The sequence below is a fragment of the Merops nubicus genome, unplaced genomic scaffold (genome assembly GCF_000691845.1).
Source record: "Merops nubicus isolate BGI_N331 unplaced genomic scaffold, ASM69184v1 scaffold1390, whole genome shotgun sequence".
Lineage (NCBI taxonomy): Eukaryota > Metazoa > Chordata > Aves > Coraciiformes > Meropidae > Merops > Merops nubicus.
In genome coordinates, this window is record NW_008584602.1 from 12,575 (window position 1) to 37,692 (window position 25,118).

Sequence of the window (25,118 nt, forward strand, 5' to 3'; positions counted from 1 at the left end):
TGGACAGGAGGCCTCCCTGAGGTGCTGTTGCTGCCTCTGAGATGCACAGACCCTCTCCTCCCAGGGAGCCTGCACACCCCAGACACAGGTCCTGTCCCCCCTGCCACGTCCCACGGGGTCCTGGCCTCTGAGCAGGGTCCTGGCCCTCTGAGCAGGGTCCTGGCCCTCTGAGCAGGGTCCTGGCCTCTGAGCAGGGTCCTGCCTTTTTGCAGCAGTGCTGGGCACCAGAACTTCTAGTGCAGGAGACAGATTCTTTTAAAACCTGTTCTCCTAGTGTGCAGCTGAAATCAGATCTGTAGATATTTCCATGGCTCTTAATTCCTTTAAACCATAAAGTTGGTAGCAAAAAAACAGGAGAGCAAAAAAATAAATCCAAACAACACTGCACAAAACATGGAATAAATATCTCTGAGTAGTTTACCAGCTTTAAACAACTGCATTAATGCTCCAGACATGGGACCTCTTCCAGAATCTCTGAGCAGAGCTCAGGATTCAAGTAAGGAAAAAAAAAAAATCACTTTATGAAAAAATTACATCTTTCCAAAGGTGACACCACCCCCTTCATTGTTCAAGGAGAGAACACTGCCCTTCCTCTGTGCTTGGAAACATTCCCATGTCACAATAAATAAAACCAGTTTTACCTGTGCCAACGTTATCTACAAAAGAAAGTATTCACAGAACAGCCAGAGGGTGTTCTAGTCCACATACACCACAACCTAATATAGGTGTATTCAGCTCAAAACCATGGGGACTTTGTCCACCAGCAGCCAGAAAAATGACTCCCCTACCTACAGGACTGCAGCTCACCTACCACCAGGTTCACTGTGGAGATGCTTCATGGCCTGTTCCATAACATGTCAGTTTTTTTCAGGAGGTAAGTAAAACAAGGGAAACATTAAAACAGATTTAAGACTTATTTGTAATCAGTCACAGGCTCCTTATTGCATTTTAATAAATATCAGGCAAGTTAAAGTAGTTTCTGTCCCAGTAGCTGCCAGAGTAAAGCCAGTCCTGTGTGCCAGTGTAGGGATTGGGGCCTTGGTGGAACCATCTGGAAGGAAACAGAGGGCAGGTCAGTGAAGCTGCTCACACCCCCCTTTGGACAAGTTCAGAACTGCTTTGCTGCCTCTCCAGCAGTTCACTGTCCAATTACTGTGAACTGCAGGAGCCCCTCTTGGCTTTGAATTGAGCAGTGAATTTACAGTCCCCTTCAGTGGGCTGGATCTCCCTCTTCACCACCCTGCTTCAGTGTCTCCTGGGTGAAATCCCTGAAGCAGCCAATCCCATGAGAAAGGACAGGTGCAGTTATTTCAAAGCAGTTGTGAACAACCATTTTAACATGCATACAGCAGGGACAGGTTTTTTGCAAGACATGAAAACACCACAAGCACTGCAGCCCTGAAAACAAAACCAGTCTTTTCCCAGGGTCTAGATCTCCCCTTGGTTTTCACCACCCTCAGAACAAGGGTGCAGCCCCACCCCTGTGTGGCTGAAGTTACCACCCCAGGCTGCAGAAGTTCCTCCTGCCTTACTCTGAAGCCAGTTGTTCCTTTTCATGCCTCACTGCAGTAACTGATGCCTGTATAAAGCAGCCCCCTTTGGACTCAGCTCTCCCCTCAGCACCTTTGGGCCAACTGGGACCAAAAAGCACAAGTGTCATGACCACCAGTATCACAGGGCAGCTCCCAAGTTCAATCAGAAGGAAAGAACCAAGAGCTGGAGGAGACTCAAAGCAATCAGATAACCTAGTGAGGGAAAGGAGAGGACTACTGGCCAGCCTCTAAAACATGAATTGCTTCAGAAACACCAAGACCTGAAACAACCAAGACCCAACTTCTAAAGAGGATTCCAAAGAACAACCTGCTGAGTGGTGTCTGCACTAAATCACACCCCCTGAAAACAGAGCTGCCCCCTGGGAACTCCCCAATTTGCAGTCCCCAGCCTCAGGTGCTTTGAGCTCCACCTTGAGCTACTCCAGGCACCTCTGGAAGAAGTCAGTGTAACCATCCCTTGCTTTGGAAACCTTTGGTGAGAGGCCAGAACCACTCTGCATTCAGGAAAGGCTGCCCAGCACTCCACACCTTGACTTGGAAGCATTACAAAGCTGTTATTTTCCACCCAAACACTTCAGGAGAGAGCAGGCACAGGAAAAAGACAAAGGCAGAGGTGTCCAAACCTGGGACTCTGGGAGGATGGGTGACTTCATTTGAAGAAAAAAGAAAAAGGGATTTATAGTTACAAACAGACATTTTACAAACCCTTAATCCACAGTGTCTGGGTTGATTAGTAGGGAAGAGATGAAGCTTGCTTAGAGAGTTTAGCCCTACCACTGTTTTTTTTCTCCTGTGAAGAGACAACCCATTCATTCCTGTACTTTAAATAGACCAGTTCTGATCAAACCAGATCCATTTGGTCGAGTTTTCAGAGTCTGCTCAGCCTGTGAGAGTTCCCACCTGACTGCTCTCATCTCAGAGTAAACCCATCATCTCCTGGAAGCTCATTTTTTCCAACTTCTGTGGTCAGTAACCCCCTCAGAAAGGGACCTGGCTATCTGGGTGACCCCCTTTGAGCAGTGGGGGTGCAGCAGCACTGGAGGAAGCATTTCCTCCCCTCTGGCCAAGCACCCACAGCTGAGGCAGTTCCAAACCAAGCAGCTCTCAATGCCAACACCTTTTTCACATCAGCAACCAAGAGGTGCCCAGTGACAACAACAGTTTGTACATGAGGAGGGGTGGTGCCAGCAGCAGGAGGGGGCTGCAGCCACAGAGACACCCCCAGAGCCCAGCACTGACCTTGTCTTCCAGTCCTCCTCAGACTTGGAGCGATTCTTGCGGGCGGTCCGTTGTTTTTCCTCTAGCCTCTTCTTTTCTTCACTAGCTAGATCTTGAAGGGATAAAAAGGTCAGGCAATTGAATTCCAGGCTTTTCAGAATGCTAAATACACCTTTGTTTAGGGCCTGAGGGCCCCGAGAACACGTTTATGTGACAGGAAATGTGAACAAGGGGAGGTGGAATACCTGGAGTTTATTTCAGTCAGGGAAATATTAAGATATCCTGGCTTTAGTTCCAAAATTTGGCCACTCACTTCTTGTTAAGGTTTGGGATAAGTTGTTATTAATGCTGCATTTCTTAATAACAGGGGTTTGGAATATTCATTTCCAAACCACAATCATCTCTCTGCAGCATCCCTTCATTCTGTTGTTAACACACATGGGTAGCACAGGTCATGATCCTGAACAAGCAGAAGAGTTGCTCTGGATTGTCAGAAGGTCTGAAGAAGTCAGACTAAGCAGCAGAGCAGGTGAAGGGTCATCTCCTTCACACCTGAATCCTCAACAAGAATTTAATAAATCCAAGGGTACTGAGACATGCTGGCAGAAGTGCTCACCGAGCCACTCCCCCCCACAAAAAAAGTCCGCCCGGAGCCACTCCCCATCACTTAGCAGTGCTGGCTAACTGGGGAGGTCCCACTGGACTGGAGGTTAGTCAGTGGGACACCAGAAGGAAGGGCCAGGAGGAGGATCCAGGGATCTACAGCCCTGACAGCCTGACTGTGGTGCCCAACTCAAGGGGAAGGTGATGGAGCAGAACATCCTCAGTGCCAACAGGTAGCACAGAGGACCCCCAGGTGACCATGCCCAGTCTGCACCAGCAGCACAGGCCCAGCAGCAGAAGGCTCTGCTGAAGAGCTGCTTGTCTTGCAGCACAGGGGAACAGATCTTTATGGGTAGCTTCTTCCTCTAACAGTTCATCTAACAGCTGGAGTGAGGATTTCCCTTTGTTCCCATAAGTAAAAATACCTTTGCCAGTACCTGACTTACCTATTTCTCCATTCTCCATGGCTCTGATGTCTGGCCGTAGCCGGCAGTCGGTTTTGGGAATGACACTCTCCATTTCTTTGTCCAGCTCATTCAAAGCCATGGCAAAGCTGGTAAAATTATACATCTGAAATTCAGAGACAATGACAAAAACAATGAGGTTTTGATGCACCTCTAGCTGCTAGATGTAATCCTCAAGAAAGCTGCTGTCTAGAAACAAACCTGCAAGTGCTTTTTTTATTATTGAGTCACTCAAGATACCAGCAAAAGTGGCCTGTTGGGCAGAGTCCAGGTGGTCCCTGGCAGTTCTTTTTTAAGCAGCCCAGCATCCAATAATGCAGTGCACTATTCCTTTCATCATCTTTTTCCAGCCTTCCTGGTATTTTCCCTGACCCACCAACATCTTTCCTTGTCCCAATTCTTTGCCTTTCCATATTCAACACTCCCCTTGTGTTCTGCCCGCTGGCTCTCCAGCTCCACAGCCCTTCACACACCAACTCCTGCCCTCAAGCAGCTCCTGGGAAGTGTCTGTCTTCTAATCAAACCCTTCAGAAGGTATTTCCACAAGGTAAGCAGGGTGGAGAGGTGGGGAAGCCCCCATTCCACTAGCTACATAAAGCATCCCATTCTCCAGAGAAATTCCACTAGCTCTGGAGTCATGCCTGTGGCAGTTGTCCCTCCAACCCCACACCACAGAGTTACAATTGGGGTGGGAATGTTGGTTGCAGTCCATGGGCCAATCCAGACCTGTTCATGACAAAACAGATGGATTTGCTCTGTGCTGGACCCACAAAGTAAAACAACAGCAGAGACTTCCAACAAGCAGCAGCCTCACTGACCTGTGCTGAATTTGGAGGTCTTGGTGTGATCTTCCACAGCAAAACACTTCCAGGGATAACAGAGACACTCTCAGAATCTGGCAGTGGCATCTCATCCGAGTCCTCAGTGTTGCCCACCTGCAGCACACAAAGGAAAGAGAAGTTCCCTGGAGTCAGGAACCATTGACACCCATTCACTCCAACACCAGAACTTCCATGAAATTATTCCCTTGAGCAAAGTTAAACCCATTTCAGCCACACAAGAAAGGCAGCAGCATTGCCACAGCACATCCCTACTCCCAGTTCCCTCCCAAATCCACCAACAGTTTATTCCACCAACATCTTTGTAGATAGTCTGGATGTTCAGGCATTAAGAAATGTCAATTTTCCACAACAGAGATGTCCCATTTTTTTTCCAAACACAAGTGTTCCCATGCCTGACACTGAACTCTGATTATCACACTGCTTTTAATCATGAACAGGTTGCAAAATAACCAGAACAATGTTCAGTCTCTCAGCTACCAGGGAGATAAACAGAGCTTTCAGCTGACTCCTCTGCACTGTGCTGGCAACCTTCCCTTCTGCCCTTTGAAGGACGTGGATCAATCCTTCAGAAATTGGCCATTTGAAGCAGAACAGATCAGAGAGAGATCCTTCTATCAAAAGAAAGAGACTTCAAAACTCCAAACCAGCTCTTACAGAAAGGCTAAAACACACACTGCACTTTGTGCCTCGGTGGAGACAATCTTAAAAGTATCATGAGAATTACAAAGAACTAAGGAAAAAGTGGATTTTCTTGTTTTCTTGCCACCACAATCCATATTTCATGCTCAGCACAGTGTTGGGAGGGCAGTAACAGGCTCTGCCAAAGCAAGACCCCTGGTATCTGCAGCTGAGGCAGGTGAGGGCAGTTGCTGTTGCCTTACATCATGCTCCTCCATGGATTTGCACTGAAAATACTGCATTAAATGCTTAAAAAAAAAAATTACTCCTGTTCATGTGGAGCAGAATCATCCTGATCTAACCCTAGGTCTGCTGCAACTCCTTTGCTGGGGGTGAAATATCACCTCTGCACACACGAAGCCTTGGTTTAGCTCCCTGCAAAGTTCTTTCCCTTAAGTTTTATCCTTACAAAAAGGAGTGGCATCAAAGCAGGTCCCCTGAGGGGAGGCAGAAGTGGTTCTTCATTAGTAGCAACACAGGAATAGGTGGAAAAGAACCAAATAAAGCTGAGAAGTCTCATCAGGAGACATGTGAAGAGCCATGTGGCTTCATGCTGAACGAATCCCTCACTACCATGAAGGGACAAACATCATCCATCAGATTTGGCTCACCTGGATGTTCAAACCTCACCCATATCAGCTCCTCAAACACAAGGGGGCAGTGGGGACACAGACTCTCTCATTCACAGAGCATTGCAAAGCTTTCTGTGTGCTACCCCACAGCTGAGGGGAAGGATCCTGCTCTCCTAGAGCCACAGCAGCTGGAAACACAAGAGGGCAGTGGGGACTCAGATTATCTCATTCACAGAGCTTTCTGTGTGCTACCCCACAGCTGAGGGGAAGGATCCTGCTCTCCTAGAGCCACAGCAGCTGGAGCTTTATGCAGCATGATGCTTCCCTTGGAGGTGAAAAGCAAGGAGTGTCTTGAGCATTGCTGGCAAATGCAAAGTGGAAGCTGACTGCAGACAAGGGATGTGTTTTTCTGTGCTCCTGGATCCCCAGAGCAGCAGGGTCAGCCCTGAGGAGCAGCAGTGATCCCCAGTGCTTTAGCAGTCTCCTGATGACAAGCACTGGAGCAACCTCAGCTATAGCAACAATCTGAACCTGCACTGAAAATTCCTTGCAGAGCTCTTCTAAAGTATAAAAACAACCAACACTCAAAACAACAAATAAATTGAGCTTCAGTCCCAGGGGAACAATCTCTGTATTAAGATACTATGGGAGTGGTTGCTCTTCATCAAGCTGCATGTTGTCACCATCACCATTCACCTTAAATAAAACTCATATTCCTGACCAGAAATCTGGAAGACTTAAAAGTGAGGGATTTTTTTCCCAGAAAAATAAAAAACTGGTGGATAAAAAAAAGCAAGTATTTCTCTAGCTGGGAAAATTGAACAGAAAGCAATGCAAAAATCCCTTGTAAAAGCTGGAAAATAGGATCTAATCAAGATGGGAAATTAGTCTGTCCTGCCTCTAGGAGCCCAGTCCTCCTATCAGACTATAAATATCATTATTTATGATCAGAACATAGCCTGACCAACAGAAATGCTGTTTCCTCATGTGACTTTGGAGGCTGAGGCAGATAATGAACCACCCAGTGTTGAGATCACGTTTTGGGAAGTCTGAACACAAATCCTGGCAAGAGAAAAATCATTTCATCCCTTAATGCTGGCACTCAGCCAATCCACTTGGTATCCTACTAGGAGAGGGAGGATAAGTGAAAAGAAATCTTAATGCTCTTAAATGCTACAAATATAGTTAGTTTTCTGAAGGGGCTTTTGAGATGCTCCCTCTTTGTGTGGTTAATACCTGTTTACTGCTTTTCTTCTCTTCTGCATTCTTCTTGTCATTTTTTTTGTAGGCTTCAAATGTAGCTGGGTCAATGCTGTACAAACACTCAGTCCACTTCCCATACAGTGCACAGAGCTTCTTTTTGCTGTCAAAAAAAGTTTAGAAAGGAGCTTAGAGAGATCTATTTCATCAGTTCAGGCAGAAATATCTGAAAGCAGAACTTCTGAGAGCGACTCCTGTTGGTGTCACACGACTCAGTTTGGCTGTTGTGGGCTCCTGCCCTTGGCAGCAGCATCCAGGGCACGAGGTTCACACCAAAGCCAGAGAGCAGCCCCTTGTTTCCCCATGAGGAATGAAGCTGTTACCTTTTGTCCTGAATGTAGCCTTCCACTTTGTGCAACTCCTTCCCAAAGAGGCCGCAGGGCTTGAAGCTGAGCACACATTTCTCCCCAGTTCTAAAGGCAGGACGAGAAGGCACCAATTACTTCCCAACATTTCTCCTCTTCCCACTTGGAGCAAGTGAAAGCTCCCACATTCTTCCACTTACTTGTGGTTAGTTATTTCCACGTTTCCATACTGCTCAATCCAGAGTTTGCCCACAATGATGTTATGCACACAGCAGGTAGGGTTTGTCCACGTGTAGGCTTCGTTGTGCCTGAGGGATAGAAATGAACACACAGGCTCTTTGTACCACTCCTGCAAGGAGCCATCATCTGTGAATCACACCAAGCCTTGAAATGGGCATGGCAGGGAGTCAGGAAGCCCAAGAGGCTTATTGGCCTGTAGCTACTGATTTTATCAGTTCCCTAAGACAGGCACTGTTAGCACTGGCTGACACGTGGAAAGCCAGGAGAGCAGCCTGCTGGTCTGGGTAGGACTCATGTCCAAGCCTCTGCAGATCACACACACCCCTCAACTCCTGCTCCTAGGAGGATGTTAGGAGAAATGATGGCAGTTCTCTTCATCTTCTCATCCCCTCCTCCCCACAGCCATCCAGCAAACACTAGGATGTGGCAGAGGTGTCCATGCCTAAAGCCACGAGGCTCTAGAGCACACAGATCCTCATGGATGCAGCCACTGTGCCTGTGCAATTATTACTGATCAACTTACTCAAGCAGCTCCAAGGTCATCGTGCCTTTTGGCTCTGCTTCCACGCTCTTGCCCCAGAATTTGAGTTTAGGATAAATTGATCCATGAAACACAAAGTCATTATTTAAACCTTCAGCATAGAAAGCACTGATGGGTGGGTGGTGGCTGACTTGCTCGGAGAGAAGTCTAAATCCAAGATCATCTCTGCAAAAGGAAGACAACCAAAAGCATTCAATCTCTATATCAGGTGTAGTGAAGTTGCCATTCTTTATTTTGTAAATAAATCTGGCTTTTAAACTTGGCAAATCTCATCTTTTTTTTTGGCCTTTCAGCTCTGAGCAGTTTCCCTTCCCTGGTAGGTGCACGGCTGAGCCCCAACACACATTGCAAGCACCTCCAGCAGCTGTGAGGAGAAAGGAAGAGCAGCCTGACAAGCCTGATGAAGCATCAGTTGCACAGAAGAGCACTCCCCACTCTCCAGTGGGTCCTCTGCTCCTTACCTGATCAGTTCATAGGTCTCTCCAAGCAAGGGGTTGAAGGGTTTCCCTGTTCTCTCCCACTGCGAGGCCACGGCAGACACAGCAAAGGCTGCAACACACTGTTCAAAAAGAAGAGCAGAGAGTTTGCCTCCTGCTTCTCAGCCTGCAGCAGCAGTGCAGAGTGATCCTCCTGAAACAGCTCAGCCAGGGGCTGTTTGCAAGGCTGGGGGATGAAAACTTTTCATGGAGTTTCCACCCCAAGGCTACGAAAGCAAAACGTTTTTCTGGATGGCAGAACCGGTTCGTGAAGGGGAGGATATGACCTGCAGCAAATCAGAGCTCCTGCTGAGGGGGTGGCTACCTGTGAAGGAAAGAGGTTCCCAAAGCCCCCCCCTGGAGCCCCCAGGGCAGTACCTGCATGCGCTCGGCGGGGCTGGGCAGGGAGCTGGCCCTGTGGATGAGGTAGGTGTGCTCCATGTACTCGGTGAGCCGCTGCAGGAAGCTCAGGGGCTCGTTGAATATCACTGGCATGGTGATCTTCGACAGCTCCTGGGGCAGGAATGAGACTGGGGTTAAAAACTCAACCACTTGGGGCCCACTGGCCTGCAGTAACCCCAGTGTAATTGGCTGATGACAAAAATAAACGAGGCTCTTAGTGCTAACGCAACAGGGCTTGACCTGGCTCCTCTAATGAAAAAAATCCTGCACATCCCTCCTGAGCTTGGGAAGATTATCCACACTGACATTAAGGCCACTGGGAAAACAAAACCCAGCCACCAAACCAAACTGCCCATCAACAAATGCATTGAGAAGGTGAGATGAAAAAATGGAAAGACTTTAGAGCCCTAATGGCTCAATGGTTGGACTTGATGATCTTGGGAGGTCCCTTCCAACCTAAAGGATTCTATGATTCACAGCCCTTTAAGTTATTTATTACTTTTAAAATAGATATAGGCCATCTAATTAGTTAAACATATCTTTTTTTGGAAGCAGAGGAGGAGGAAGGACAGGGAAACATGGCAGCATAGGAGTAAAAACAGGAATTCTGCATTCCACAGAAGGCATTTTTGTAACAAGCATAAAAATGTCAAAGCAGTCCTGCAGTTCTGAGGCAGTTTATTCCTTCCCTTGCCCATTTTTCTACAGCATACCCTCTGAGCACAGAAAACAGCCATGTCTAAACTGCCTGCAGCAGCAAATTAAAAGCACATCATATGACAGTGAAGAGCACTGTTCCTAACCACAGTGTCAGCATCTGGCACTAACAGCTTCAGCAGATACAAGTACAATCTGTCCCAACTTCTGCCCTCCCCAACTACAGCTTCTGTGCAGCAATTTCTGCAAAAAAAAAAACCCAAACAATGAAGACCTATATGGACTTTTTTGCTGCACACACCTTCCCCATGACAGCCCTTCAGTCTGCTCTTTGTATTCTAAAGGTTATAACTTCTCTGCTAGAGCCACTGTGAGAAACCTCAGCTGCTTCAGGACAGCTCAGGAGGTGTGGGAATGCCTCTGCCAGCAGCTCCACACCTCATTGCTCTGACTACAGCACAGGGAGGAGACAGCAGCTAGACACACATTCCCTTTTGTAGGCTACTGTGACAGGCCAAGAGAGGTTTAGCAGCAGGAAGAACCTCCAGCCTGCTGCAGGATCTAGTGGAGAGAAGAACTCTTCTCAACCCCCCCCTTAGCTGGGAGCAGATTAGGTGCCAAGCAGCTAACCTCTGATTTAGCCACCATCTGGCCACAGGGAGGAAGCCTGAGAGACTAAGAGGAAGGCAGAACAGCAAAATTCAAGTTGTTGGAGGTTTTTGGGTTTGTTTTTCCACAGTCAAAGTAAAAAAAAAATGCTATGATAGTACTTTAAGTGCTAAAATCAAGAGAAAATTCTTTACTGAAGGAGAACTGCTCTGAACCAGTCTTGCATTCTCAAATTGTGAGAGTAAATAAAGCATAAAGAGACAATTAAAAAAAAAAATCCCTCATTTGTGGCTCAAATGAAACAACCACTTGACATCTTTTATTATAGCTTTGATTACCTACCATTCCTATGCATTTTCTTAAGATACTCCAGATGCTGAAGTCATTCCTGGAAAACATGGGTGATGGCAAGCTCGTTCTGCAGAAAGGAAGAGGGAAGGAAGCAGAAGGAGGAAAGTTTTCCATTACTAACCATGACTAAGAAACCCAAATACTTTTTGAAAGTAACAGTTTTCCAGTTCTTAAATTAAAACCCAAGGGGGGGGGATGCCAGTGCTTGTCTGAAGCACTTCAACTGCTTTACCTGCACAGAGACCTGAACCTCTCCAGGCCCAGAACCATTCTGCAGAAGAGCAGTGGAAGGAAATGTCTCTATCAGTTATCAGAACAGCATTTGTCACAAGGACACCATTAAGATCTTTAGCTGGCTCTGTGAGGAAAGGGAAATCCTGAGTGGGTGCACAGGTATGTTCACAGGGTTTGTTTTTTGGCTGCTCAGCTGTAGACTGACAGTGAAGGGCCATGAGATTTATTGCCTGTGTTAAAACCCACCCTTAGGAACAACAGGGAAAAAGCATCATTAAAGAACAGAAAGCACTACAGGGGGCTGACATAGCCTGAAGAAAGTCTTAAAACCCTTTCAAGACCAACACTGAAGCTGTGTAATCCAGCCTGTGGTTCTCAGCTTTGGGAGAAAATGAGCACAGGTTTGATTTAGTTTTCTTAATGGATCATCTTGAACAATGTTAAACATAAAATTCTTCTGTGGCTGCTTTGATACAGATGTCCAGGAGAGGACAGTGTCCACCAAGTGTTCAGCTTTGCCTTCATTTGTAGTGTTTCCTTATGTTTTTCTGGGTATTCTTTCCTGAAGGTGGCTGGCACAGCAGGATCTGTGTTGAGGCAAGCTCTCCTGCATGTCAAACACACTCACATGCCCCAAGTTTGCTGAAGGACACACAGGGACTGTGTGCCTGAGGTATGAAAATTACATTTTTGCTGCATTTAACCTGTTGAAATTCCTGTTGGAATTGAGTTTCAGCCACATTTCTTACTTATTTTAGCCAAACCTGATGGGGGAGTCAGTTCCTTTCTCCACGTAATACACAAAGAACACTTTAAACCACCAGAAAAGATCTCAATAACAAGAAAAAACATCTGAAAAAAACAACAGGCAGCCAAAACTTGAGGCCCACCAACCTTGACACACTCCCTGTGATTAAGGGCAAGGTTTGGGAACACACCAATTTCCTTCCAGAGGTCAATTTTAGGAACAACTCAGGAAGTTAATTTTAGCTTTAAGTGGCAAAAACATCTGCTGATGTTCCATCTATCTGCTGGAATTTCTGTGCAGTAGATCAGATGAGATGCACTTAAAATCATCCACTTAAAAACACTTGATCTACTATAGATTATACTTTGGACAACTACTACAAGAGTCCATGAATGAGGAAGGAGACCCATGGTGTGGGAAAAGGCACATTTGGGTTGCTCTTCATGTCAACCTGGCTGAAAATCCTCCTGACTCCCCAAAAGACAAACCCATTTGGCATTCTGACCCCTGTTTTAAAGTTTGGCTCGGATTAAAAATTTTCTTCTTAAAAAGAAGTTATGTGACTGCTTCTAGATGTTGAATGGACTGTTCTCTCTCTCAGATCCTCTCCCAAAAAGTTTTCAGAAATGAAGTCCACTCTCCAAACACTCCATGAACCATCAGTAGGATGGAAACATTTCAAAAATCAGAATGAGACAGCTGATGAGTGGCACCAGCTTCACTTATCTTTAGATGTACATCCCAACACTTCCCATTGCTTGGGAGCAGGAGATTTATTCCTCCAAAACCAAAATAACCCTCCCCTTTCAACAACTGACCTTCACCTCCCTGTACAACCCTCCCCTCTCAAAAAAAGGGAAGAGCAGCTCAGGTTTTCTAGATGAAGTAGGAAACAATCTTATTTATAATGACTGCTAAACAGTGTTAGGTACTCTCCTGTGTAACCCACAGCCAGCTGCAGATCCTCCATTCATCTGAGGAACCACAGCAAGGCATCAAGATTTTAGGCAAAATAAATGAACTTCATCTATTCCTAGACATAGAAGTCAAAGAAAAATGCCATAGCAAACCCAAGGGTGTAAGGATGGAGTTAAGTGCTGTCCAAACGTTCTGACCCCCTCACAAGAAGGTTTCTGCTCCAAAAAGGACACAAGAGGCTTCACAGACAAAGGATATTTGGCCCTATTGCCCTTTAACTAGCCCCAAAATGAAGAGAGGCCCAAATTGCAGCCCCCAGCTCCATCTGCAGATGTTTCCACTTGTCTTTAGCAGTAAACTGTAAGCCAGCAGAACATGCACTTGTTTTACTCTAACCTCTCACTCTCTTTACTCCTAAAAGACAGCAACACAGAGACACAATTTATGCAGAGGTGCTGGTTCATTTCTTCTCACTCCCCTTTCTAAAACCAGCAGATCTTGGATGTTCCTGCAGCTCTGACAGCACAGTGCAGCATTAGGGAAGCTTGCAAAGTCACTTCTTGTTCAGAGCAACCAGAATTCCTGTTAAAACTCTTGGAGAGCATGGCAACACACATCAGCATTTTCATGTGGATCAGGATTTGCCTTTCTCCTCATTGTTTCCAAGGCAATTCAGAGGGCCACCTTCACCTAGTGCTTTCCCCCACCCCTGAACTTCCTGCTCTAATTAGGAAAGGCACTTAGCCAAGGCTATAAATATCACCTTGCTAACAGGACAAGAGTGCAAGAGCAACAGGCTTAGTCAGCTGCTTTGTGCTACCTTCCCAAAGCTCCCTGCTGCTCCACCCAGCCCTCATCTGCCTCAGGCTTTGCCTAGTATGGGAGGGATACACATGCAGAGGTTGAACCTTGAAACATCAGGTCTCTGACATTACCACTCACTGCAATTAACTAGTTCAGATAGTGAGTAATTAAAGCATGTCTTGCTTGGTTCTGTGAAATGAGCATTTCCTTCCCTGCTTTTTTACAGGATTCTGGTGTCCCTGTCATCATCCTGCACTTTCAAAACACTTCCAAAGTGGTCTGTTTGCAACCATCCTGGAGTCTGGCTTGATCCACAGCACAAATATTACATTGCCCTTTCACTGAAACTTGAGAATAGTGGTGTCTGTTACATCTCATTAACTCCAGACCCATTGTCCTGCTTGATCAGCAAAGAAACAAACAAAAATGGATCATTTGACAACACAAAATAAGCACATAAAACATGGATGAGACTTTTAGAATAAGACTCCCTTTGTTCAACGTTTGAGTTTCTGATGTTCTGAATATTTTTTCATTCATTCCTCAGACCAACTGAAGGATCAAATGGCTGGAAATTAAAGAGGCAATAGGAGACACAGGTCATTAAAGATCCATGAAGGAATTAAAATCCACATAGATTTCAGTAAGATCTATTAAAACCCAAGTTTACAGAGCACATCATATTTTAACTTAATTCAGATTCCATCATCATAAAAACAAGATGCAGAGGAGCACACGAGCCTGGGAACAACATTCTTTCCAAAATCATAGCACAACCAGCTGCTTGTCAGTCATCCCTGATGAAGTTTTAGGCATTTACACAGTCAGCTTTCAGAGATTCCTGTGCTCTTTCACTCACCAGGAACCCCTTAAAAAGAGGCAACATCCTACCTGTGTTTTTTGATCCCGTTCGCCAGCAGCTCCCCGCTGCCACAGACCTTCTCTTCAGACATGCTTGAAGTTATTGTCTCTTTGGAGTCCATGCTGTCCTCTAAGGAGTAGGCTGTTGTTTCAAACCCACTTAAGGATTTTTCAGATTCTGAATCTGCAAAAGAGCAGGGGCATGGTAATGACTGTACCCCCCGTGGCAGGCTTCGGTCACCGGCAGATCTTCCCTCCTTGCACAGAACTGAAACCTAAGGAGGCTGCTGGGTCCTGATGACAACATCCATTTGGTAAGTAACTAGTCCTGCTGCAGCTCTGTAGCTAGACAGAAAGACTGCATGATAAGCAAAAAATGCTGCACAATTAAAAACCCTCTGTTGAACAGAGCCAAAATCTGGCTTTTGGATTAAATAGAAGCCCCTACAACTTGCTTGGAGCAAGTGCCAGTGGCACACAGATGCCAGGACCTCACCTCAACAACAGTTACCTCAAGATTCAGCTACTGCCTCCTCCATCCACACAAGATTTCAGTTCAGTCCAAGTTCTTAGACGCTCAGGGCTGTCCAGCAACCTTCCCTTCCCAACTTCCTGAACAAATATCAAAGTACAGGAGGAGATACTGCACGCAGCAGGTTGCAGAGCTGCCCAAGTCCCAGCAAAGTCTAAATTATAAGCTCCCCAATCAATAAAATAAACTTTGTACTCTGGAAGGAAGGTTAACAGTACAATCCACATCACAGCTAAAGCTAAACCCAACGCCATCTTATTTCCAGCTGTGTTTTGGTCAGGTGGGGCTTGGCCAGCTCTGGAGAATAGTGTTGCCCCAAATCAGAAAGCAAAACTTTGCTGGCAAAAGGCTGTGTTTTTGTTTGGTTCATGGTTTTCTTTCAAACCTGACAAGACTGACAAAGGATTATCCAATTGCAAGCTCCAGGAAGCAAGGGAGCAGCTCAAGACAAGTAGATACACCCATTTCTATCCCATTTGGGAAATCCTTCAGTAGAAAGCAAGCACAACACTGAGTGGTAAACAGCTGAGGCCTCTCTGCTCCTGAAAGAAGCAAACCCAAGCTGTAGCAGACAGCATTTTGCTCACGTGCTTCTTCCAGCATATGCTGCTGCTCCTGGCTGCAAATAGCCAGAGAAATAATTGCAAGGTTAGTCATTCTCTCACAGAGATTCCAATTCAAACCTAGTAACCAAAACCTGCTGGAGTAGCAGTCCCTCCAAAAGAATCTCTCAGTCACAGCCGTCCATTGCCAGGGGCTTTCTTCTTTTCTCTTAAAATATGTCTGGAGTTTCTCCAGGACATGTGAATTCCATGTTGTTTTGGGGAAGGGGATGGTAGCAAGGGGACTTTCCACTACATCCAGATGACAGAAAGGTGAAGAACAGCACAAAATCCCAATAGATGGATGGCTGGGCTGTGCCACAATGTCTCCATCCTCTCCAGAGACGAAGCCCTAGGAGCATAAAGAGATCTTTCCATTCATTAAAACCATCCATCCCTACCCACACCAAGGCAGTGCTGAAATTAAGGCAGTTGCTAGGAAATGAAAAGAACTGCCAGCTGGTGCTGAGAATATGTTAAAAGAAGTGGACTGGCACTCCAGAGAATCTTCTCACAAGTTTCTCCAAATTTGTCAGTCTAGTTCTGCGCCAAATTATGACATAACATATCAAAGCATTAGTTTGGTGGGTACTATATATAACAAGTAGGATAAGGAGAAGCATTTTCACTTGTGGGCAAGTCTGTTACATAAAATCCAGACTTCTCCAGAGATCATAAGCCCAGGTAGTCAGGAAAACACTGTTCCATATCCAGATATCACAGAGGAAGAGACACTAGCAATGTAACACAAGTTGGGGCTCAGCATCCTGACCACACAACCAGCTATAAATCCCTTCACAGCAAGTGCTTCCCCTCTCTCCTGAAAGAGCTGCTCCACTGTTTTATTGCTAAATAAGAGAGCATGCTGCACACTAAAGAACAGTACAAGGCATTGCTGTAAGAAATAGCTCTTTAGAAACATCCATTTTCCTGAGAAACATCTCTCACTGAGACAGCAGCAGCTCCTGCCATCAGAGGTCTCAATTTCCAGTCCCTAAACCTCAGCTACCCCCTTTGACCTGATGAATTTAAGAAGCCCTGAGTGTTTGCTTAGGTTTCAGAGTGAACAAGCCCAGTGCTGCACTGTGAGCACAGACCAACAGGCAACTCCAGCTGAGTTTTTTTTTTCCCTGGGTACTTGCAGCTCACTCTTTTCTGAATTAAGATTTGCATACTCCCCCGTCCCTGCAAAAAAAAGATTTCTATTCACAAGTTGCTGCAGAGCAGCTGTCAAACAGATGACTAGGAGAAAATGAGGGGTTTTTTTTCTATTGAACTTAAGGGGGTGTGGGCTGTGGAAGGGGGAGAAGGAATTAAAGCCCCTGTTCAGAAGCCAAAATTTCTAAGTGATGGCTGAGAGAGACCAGGCTGACTAGGAAACTCTCCAGCTCCTGAAACCTGAGGTGCCAGGGTAACAGCAAAACCAGCAGCTATATTCTGCAAGAGTGGGAGAGCAAAGGGAAACAGCAGAACCCCTGACAGAAACTTCTGGGAAGTTCATCTCCTGCTGCAACAACTGCTTGGTCTTCAGCTGCAGACAGAGCAGTTTGGCTGATGGGTTTGGTTAATAAATCCCCCTGTGAAAAGGGGTGTTTCACCACTGGGCTGGAGTGCTGCCCAAGTGCTCCCTGTTCCTCTCTGAGATAACCTTTCACTAGATTCAAGGCAAGAAGCCCACAGTGGTCTCAGAGCTTGTGGAGTATTTTTCAAAAAAAAAGCCACTTGCCCAACTCTCCTGAGCATGGATGGAAGGAAGGGCAGGTAGTTTCTCTGCTTTTTTGTACAATTTTTACCTGTCAGTGAGCTGAGAACTGGAGACAAGGTGGGAAGGGAGCAAAAGCAACAGAACTAGACTCCTACTTTTGTGCCATTTGGGAGCATTATTTATACACACAGCACCTATTAGTGGCACATAACAGATGAAGCTGTGCTATGACATCTTAGCTTGAATATAATCTAAATATTCCTGTAGCCAAGTAACTGCTTTTATAGTAAGCTTGCATCTGTGTAAAGCCATCAATACCCCCCCTCAACACACACAAAAGCTGTTTGCAGAAAAAAACCCCACCTCTTAGATAAAACCCACTAAAAAGCCAAATCAAGCCAGCTCTAAGCTCTCCCCAAACTGTGTGTGCAATTTGCATATAATCAGGGAATCTGAGGCACAAAAATCAAATACCTTCACCCTTTAATTCTTGACCTGCTTAGCTGCTTTTCAGCCCTGTGGATGGACCCTGGACTTGTTCTCCATTTTCATGTGATTTCTGAGGTCTGTATACTTCAAAGCTAATAACTTCTCCAGCTCTCTAGGAGATGGCATTTGTCTTACTAAATTTTGCTCCTTGTTTAGTGCTTCTTCCCTTCCTCTGTGCCCCTCCTCCTCAATCCACCCCATCTTTCTTTCAACCTAGAAGAAGAGTTGGACACATGAAGCATCCAGTGCTGAAATCCAGAGCTCCAGCACCCCATGTGGTATGGAGTTGAAGGAGACCTTTCCACCCCTCCCAGGAGGAAAGGACCAACACCAGCAAGCACTCTGAACTAACCTATTGCTATTAGAGTTCACACCATGCTTTGGCAAGAGAAGTGACTCCTGTAGGTTGTTCCTGCCATGGTGAGTGTCTGCTCTCCTCCTGCAGGGATTTAGGAGCCACAGTAACACCCTGTCACTTCAAAACAGGAGAGACTTCAGCAAATAAACTGCTGCTCCACTAGGCAACCTGACCACACTTTTCTCACCTCAGTTTTGGAAAACAAAGAGGAATATTTCTGTGATTGTGCCCAGGATTTCTACAAACAGAACTACACAGCACAGACTTAGCAGTGACCAGTTTAGTCCATGCCAAGACTAGCAGGGAGCATGGCTCAGCTGGAGCCAAACAGATGGTGCTGAGGACACTGAACTAGATATGTTTCTGGTGGTGTTTTCTTCAGATTAGCTCTACTCCCCTACCATGGACTCAGTGTCCAATAGCAACCAGGCTGTATCTTCTGATTCAGCTTCATTCAGGAGTCTGGTTCATGCAGATTGCTCTGCAATGTGAATCAGAGCATGGTAAATGGGGACAAGTAGCTGCTGCTGTGAAAATACCCTTTCTAAGCTGCTTCCTGTTCAAAACCCTGTTTGGAAGTCTTGCTCTGAAGCAGAAATCTCTACCTAATATGCAGACAACACTCATAAAAAGCAAATAAGAGCAGCAGTGGCTTCTTCTTTCCACTTGTCAAGTCAAACCTAACGATTCCTCAGCTCAAAGTGCAAGCCAAGTTATGCAATACTCTCACTTCTAAACTCACTCCTACAGGGGAGTTTTAAAAATTCAGAGAACTGTAGCTAGAAAAAATGGTATCCCACTAGGAAAAATGCTCCTGAAATAGTGGCATTTTTCCATCAACAGACATCAGAACTCATTGCATCCCTCTGTTAAAATACACTGGGGTTTGTCCTGTGCAGCCCAGCAGGGTAATTCATGAACGTCTCTGTTCATCCAAAATCAATATCATTTCACTTAATAAAATACTATCTGATTGCAAATCAGGTTTAGCAAAACCTTGGAAGACAGAGTCCTAGTAGTCTAGATTTCTGGAGATAATTTTTTAGCTTCTGACAATTAGGATTAGCCACTGCTCTCTGTTTTGAAAATATTAATGATCACATTCACTGGCTCATTAGCCCAAGAAAGAAGATCACCCACATCCCCAAACTGAGCCAGTGTCATATACCCCAAGTCCTCTACTTCACTATATTCTTGTTACAGGGAGGCAAGAAATCTTCTAGTTTAGACTCCACAGACATGGCAGAAAAGCAAGAAGGCTAAAAATTATTACTGGGATCCCAGTGATGAGTGAAAAAATCCACCCCATGCTTCATCTACAAAAAACTAATGAATTTTGTGCTTATGATGAAAGTCCTGACAGGCATCCAGCAGCCAGGAAAATGTGTCACATTTCCCTTTCTCCAGCTTCCCCCTCCAAAAAAAATCAGAGTGCCCTTCCCCCAAGCACGTGCCTTCAGAGCCAGAGAGGACCCCAAGCACTGCATGTGACCCACCTAGAGAGGAACATCCAGCACAAGCCTGATGAAGCTGACAGACAGTCAAAGAAAGTGAGTTTGCCCTGGAAAATTATTTAAATTGCAGTCAAGATGAATTATGTCAAGGAACTGCTCCCAGAGAAGAAAGGATTGACATATATGTCTTTTATATGAATATATCTGTGTGTATATATACGTTCAACATGTTTCACAGTTACACAAATCCAATCAGTGTGATTTGTTTGCAGCTTCAAGTGACAAAAACTTCACCTCTCCAATTAGAGAGGAGGCTTGGGTCAGTTCCACTGGGGAAGATGCAGAGGCTGGGGCAGTTATGAGATGTGCAGACTATCAGCTCCTTAAAGCTCAGTGTTCTCTCAGACACTCAAAGGCAGCCTGGCTGGAGAGACCACATTCCAGCAGCACCAGACAAACCCCTCTTCTTTTGCTTTGTTGCAACAAGCAGAAGAGCCTGAGGCCTTTCAGCAGAATTATTCTTTAGGTTCTGCTTGAAGAACCTGTTTCTAGGGTTCCTCAATCTCTTCTCCTCCTTGGAGGCTGGATAAATTTGCTGCAGTGCCAAGCAGCACTTTTCTGTTACAGTTACAGCAGGTTCAGCCTCAAGCTTTTCCAGACCCCTCACAGTTGTAGAGAGTTGTGTGCTGCATCCACCCAGAGCTCCTGCTGAGCTGCACCATGTACAGCCTCTCTATAAACTCATGCTGTAATGCAGTTCAGAGTTTTCCAAAAAGCTCTATTTGCATGTTCTGCCCATGGAATAAAAAATAGACCAGACTGAAGAGTAGACAGGAAAAGAAAATATATCTCAGAAACACACAGAGGATTTTGATTCAATCTTTTCCTCCATCTGTGACCCTTAGGGCATGCAAAATTGAAACAGAACAAGCCTCCCTTAGCCTTATTACCCCTCAAAACTAGGGATTTTTTAAGGATTTATCTTAACAACAAAAGAAAAAACACACAGCACCATGGAGAAAGCAAGTCAGAAGGCTACCAGAGACAGTTACATCCCCTAAAATAGGACCCTTAAGTTTTGCTCTTTAAAAAAAGGGTGTAGACACTCCAGCAATCAGACCTCTCATCCCTGCCCTGTGGTTTTGTGACTTTTTGTCATGCTAAGGTGAAACAACAGTTCTGCAGGTGAACTCAGGCAAAGTTTTAGAGGCCCTCTCATCAAACACATGAAGCATTCTGCTAAAATGAATGCCATGTTAGAAAGGCAGAGGTTTGACTTCAAGTGAGACTGCTCCCACACCCTCATCCCCCTCCAAACTCATTCACCACACGTGCCAGACACATCCTGGATGTCTTTGCTTACCTGAAACAGCATCATAGAACTGCTCTTCACTGAGGATGCTGAGGGGTGGAGATCCCTTCACCAGAGACTGCTCTAGTTCATGGTGTTCAGTAGCTAGTGTCTCTAATGCTTCTGACAAGATCTTGTTTTTCTCCTGCTCATGCTCCAGTTTCAAATTCCTCACCTATAAGTAGACACATGTATGAATAAAATCTCATCTCTCCAAAGAATGTGTAGCTAGAAGCTGTTCAGAAAATAGACTCCAACATATCCATTGGGCTGGCAAGCAGCTGGAAGTGGAACCACATGGGTTATGAGAATATGACAGTATTTTTGTGATCACAACAAGGGGGTAACTCAGCAGCTCTCAGGAGATGAGGAAGGTGACAAACAAGACCTGACAATACAAATCACAGTTCCACAAGTGAATTCCAGGCAGAGAACTAGATCTTAAAGCTGATGGGAAACATTTACAACTCTGCCTTACCCATGGAGTGAGGGATTGGTTTCTACACACACCAAGCACCCTGCACTAGTCTGCTCTAATTTGGGCCAAGCAGCATCATCTAAATTGAATTAGAGAGCAAATGGGAATGTGGCTACAAATAACTGCAACTGAACTAGGAGCTGAAAACATTTAACCCTGGGGGTTACAGATGGAGGTTAAAAATGATTCCTCTGCCAACTGATTTAACTTGGATACCAAGATCCCTCTCTCTCCACTCCCCAAACAGCTCATGGAGGAGCCAGAACCTGACAGAAAAAGAAGCCCAGCCACCAGATGGTTGACTCTCTTTTAACCTGACATGCAACTGGCTCCAGAGTGGATGATGTTATCCACGTTTTTTGAGGCCAGGACTAGTAAGGAAGGACATGTTGCTCTCCCATATTTCCTCCTCCTCCTCTTTGCTGGTGCTCCCCTGTGTCCTTTCTGCCAGGGGAGGGGAGAGGGCTGGAGCTGCAGGCTCAGCAAGGGGCTCTGCTCCCACCCCTGGCTCCAGCATGCTACTTCTCCCTCAGTCCCTAAACCACCAACCCTTCTCCTTTTCCTTCCTTCCTCCCTTCCAGCCCCTCTCTCAAAGCACCCCAACCCCTGCCTCATCCTCTCCTTTACTCTCCAAGGTCAGTTTACAAGACTAATTCCCCCTCTGAGAACACACAAGGACGTGGCAAACTCCTGGAACAGTTACAGGGACAGCTCACAGGCTTTCCTAGGCAACTTACACCAACATTACCTTTAGGAACTCTTCCTATGTCCCTTTTGATTGCATTTTACATTAAAAGCTTTACTTTGGAGGCTGCAGCCCCCTCAGTTATAACACACATTCCCAGAGTGGATTCAGAGCTGGGCACAAATGAGGGAATGCAAATTTAGAGGCTGGAAAGGAGATATTAAAGCAGATTTGCCACTTCCAGAGAAGAGGAGCTCTGCTGGCAGCAACATATCCTCTGGAGAAAGATTTATGGAAGGAATTGTCACCCCCTCAGTCGTGCAAACACTAAATCAGCTGGTTTGGCTGCCAGGCTCTCAGTGTAAAGGGGCAATCCAATTAAATGATAATTAAAAGAGTATAAAATGGGGTTGCTAATTGAAAGCAGTAAAACCAGTAAGTCACTTACCATCTAATGGTTTTACTCTCAAGGAAATGAAAGAAGTCTGGACTAGTTACTGTCACTTTCATTTAAAGTTCTCTCTGGCAGTACCAACACAGCCAATTACTGCAATGTTTCACCCAGAGCAGACAAGCCCCTGCAAAGGAGCTGCTATTAAGCAGTTTCTGTGGGGGCTGCACTTTGTAGGCTATCAAATAGTTAAGGAGCAGCCTCTCCTGAGAGAGGGAGTGTGGAGGACTGAAAAGAAAATGGTCCTTTCCATTCTTATTCAACAGTGAATAGATAAATTAGTAAAATAGTCTCTGCTCTTTTTTTATGGTAGTATTGAATTAAGACACTTTTATGATCTAATATTGTTTTGATAAATGACTTGAGTGATTTAAATCTAAGTAAAAACTTCAGTTTCAATATTATTTAACAGCAAATTGAAATGTTTCTATCAAAACCCAGCTGAGCCTCTTTTATGCATCTTTTAAAAGCACAGTAGTGTGACTAAAGTAGCAACAGATACTCCAGACACCAAACTTCCCCCAAAATGTCTTTCATTGACTTCAAGGTTCCTCTGCCCTACCATAAACGTGGAGCTATTCAGAATGGCAGAAGGTGTAGTACAAAAATCCCCTTTTTGGAAAATAAATAGCCACTTTTATTGTGAGGTTCCAGGCTTCCTAGTCACCAAACACTTAATAGCACAGCAATTAAACACTACTAGTAGGTCACCAAAAAAGCTTTTCATTTGTTACATGAGCAGCACCAGGCTAGCCAGAAGCTATGGAGAAAACATGTTTAAGTTTGTTGCTTGTAAGCTTCATTCCTATCTGAATAAACTGGTCTTAAAACAACCTTAATTCAATACCTGGGGGCTGGAGATGAAAATCCAATGTAAAACTTCTACCAACAGTACTGAGCTCGTGGGACAGACACATCCAGAGCCAGGAGGTGGCTCTGTGAACCTCTACAGCTATGTCCTTAAACCACTTCTACAGTGTCAGTGTGAGAACTAGGAGAAAACCAACCAGCCAGGGTTCTACCACCATTATTGGACTGATCTCACCTGTAGAAAAGCAATGTTTGCAGAGGTGGAGCAAGAAAACCTTTGTGTATTCACTTTAAAAATACAGGCAACACTGGAGAAATAATTTTGTATGAAGTACCCTGTTTCTTTTTACTTTTTAAACACAAATTGATGAGATTCATCTCCCAAAAACTTAGTGATTTGACTGTAAAAGCAGGATGGTTTGGTTTGTTTGGGGCTTTTTTGGTTATTTTGTTCCCCTCCCCACCCAGAACCACACACTCCACTCTTCCAAGCTTAACAAGATATATGCAGCAGGTTGGCATGTTTTTCAAAGCCTAAGTTTATTGAACAACAATTGAGCAACTGAGTGATAGCCTTTCCCAAAATAAGGAGGAGATTGGTATTATGCATAATTTTACCACACTATTTTCCATTCACAAGACTTGGACAGTGATCAAGTTCTGAGGTGAATTATTCCACTTCCCTGGCTGCTCCATCAACATTTTTGGAGATGACACTTCACCTTTATCCCATTTCCCAAAGTGCTTTCTTCCCCATCCTGTTTTCAGTGTCCAAAATGAAAAATAACTGATTACAGAAGGACCCTCCAGACCAATTTTAAAAATGCTTATTAACACAAAATCTTTAAAATGTATGTATGAAGCAAGAAGACAACCATAAAACAAAGAAAATGCCCACTTTGAGAAGCACATGCATTTCAGTCTGTTAAACTGGGTGCAGTCTATTAAACTATTAACATTTTACTGATTCTTGTTGCTGGTCCCCACAATGCCAGTGCCACCACCAGTGGCACAAGCACTGAGCTTCAGAGGGACAGCAGGACACAGCACCCCTCTGAGCCTGGCAGGAGGGCAGCTGAGTTCCCAACGTTCAACTAGTCAGCCCCTACTGACTACTTACCTGACCCTTCTCAGAAGCCATTCTGCACCACAGCAATTAGTTATTGATAAAGTTGGGCTTGTGCCTGCCCTGTTAGACAACAACAGTTAGGTCTTCATCTCTAAAGAGAGCATTAACAGTGAAACTTCAGATTTCTAATAGCAGATGGAAACTCTCTAGCTTTGTCTCACAGCAGTAAACAACCAGCCAGTCATTAACCTTCCAGCTATGGACACAGCTATAAGCTGAAACTCACACACAATGACCAAGACTTCTAGGTCAAGGCAACAATTTATTATTTTACCAAATACTTCCAGCTGAGGAGGTTTGATATCCCATGTCCTGGTCACTGAGTTCACTTCTGATTCAACTGGATGGGAGTTGATTCTCACGCTTTCCCATAAATATTTGGTTGCATCAGGCTGTAAGCACCAAATTGTGAGGCTAAACAGTAGAATTGAGTTACTTAATTTATTAAACCTCTCTTTTATTTTTTATTTCCCCTCAAGGAAAGCAAGAAGCACATAGTCATGCTATTAGAAATCCTGCTAAGCACAAGAGTATGGTTTAAAAGTTAACTGCTTCACTATGTCTCACTATCAGAAAGCTCACATGCCTATTCCAAAATACCAAAAAGCTGATCTTTAACAAAACACAGTCCTGTTCCTTTCTGTACCTTCAGCTTCCAGGAGGCAGCAGCAAACAACTATATATCTTTTTCCCCCCCCTTTTCATTTTTTAAAGCCTGAAGTCTTGAACTATTTCTCT

The 25,118-nt window shown here is 45.0% G+C and overlaps 1 protein-coding gene across 1 annotated transcript; it reads right to left on the reverse strand.

Moving 5' to 3' along the window:
* Nucleotides 1–923: 923 nt before the first annotated feature.
* OSBPL1A (oxysterol binding protein-like 1A) lies at nt 924–20,996 on the reverse strand. The gene is made up of 13 exons (XM_008944571.1): nt 20,840–20,996; nt 14,367–14,520; nt 10,763–10,838; nt 9,131–9,265; nt 8,738–8,835; nt 8,259–8,441; nt 7,696–7,803; nt 7,514–7,603; nt 7,167–7,293; nt 4,657–4,773; nt 3,821–3,944; nt 2,793–2,883; nt 924–1,051 (listed from the first exon to the last, which is right to left on the reverse strand). Exons 2-13 carry the CDS (start codon nt 14,456–14,458, stop codon nt 949–951), a joined length of 1,344 nt encoding a protein of 447 aa, XP_008942819.1. The 5' UTR covers nt 14,459–14,520; nt 20,840–20,996; the 3' UTR covers nt 924–948.
* Between the last annotated feature and the right edge of the window lie 4,122 nt (nt 20,997–25,118).

Excerpts from the sequence above, each read along its gene's own strand:
- OSBPL1A (XM_008944571.1), bottom strand. The coding sequence starts at position 14,458 with ATGGACTCCAAAGAGACAATAACTTCAAGCATGTCTGAAGAGAAGGTC. Across the intron at positions 9,266-10,762 it reads TAAGAAAATGCATAGGAATG|GAGCTGTCGAAGATCACCAT; the intron begins GTAGGTAATCAA and ends TTCCTGCCCCAG. Across the intron at positions 3,945-4,656 it reads GACCTCCAAATTCAGCACAG|ATGTATAATTTTACCAGCTT; the intron begins GTCAGTGAGGCT and ends TCTGAATTTCAG.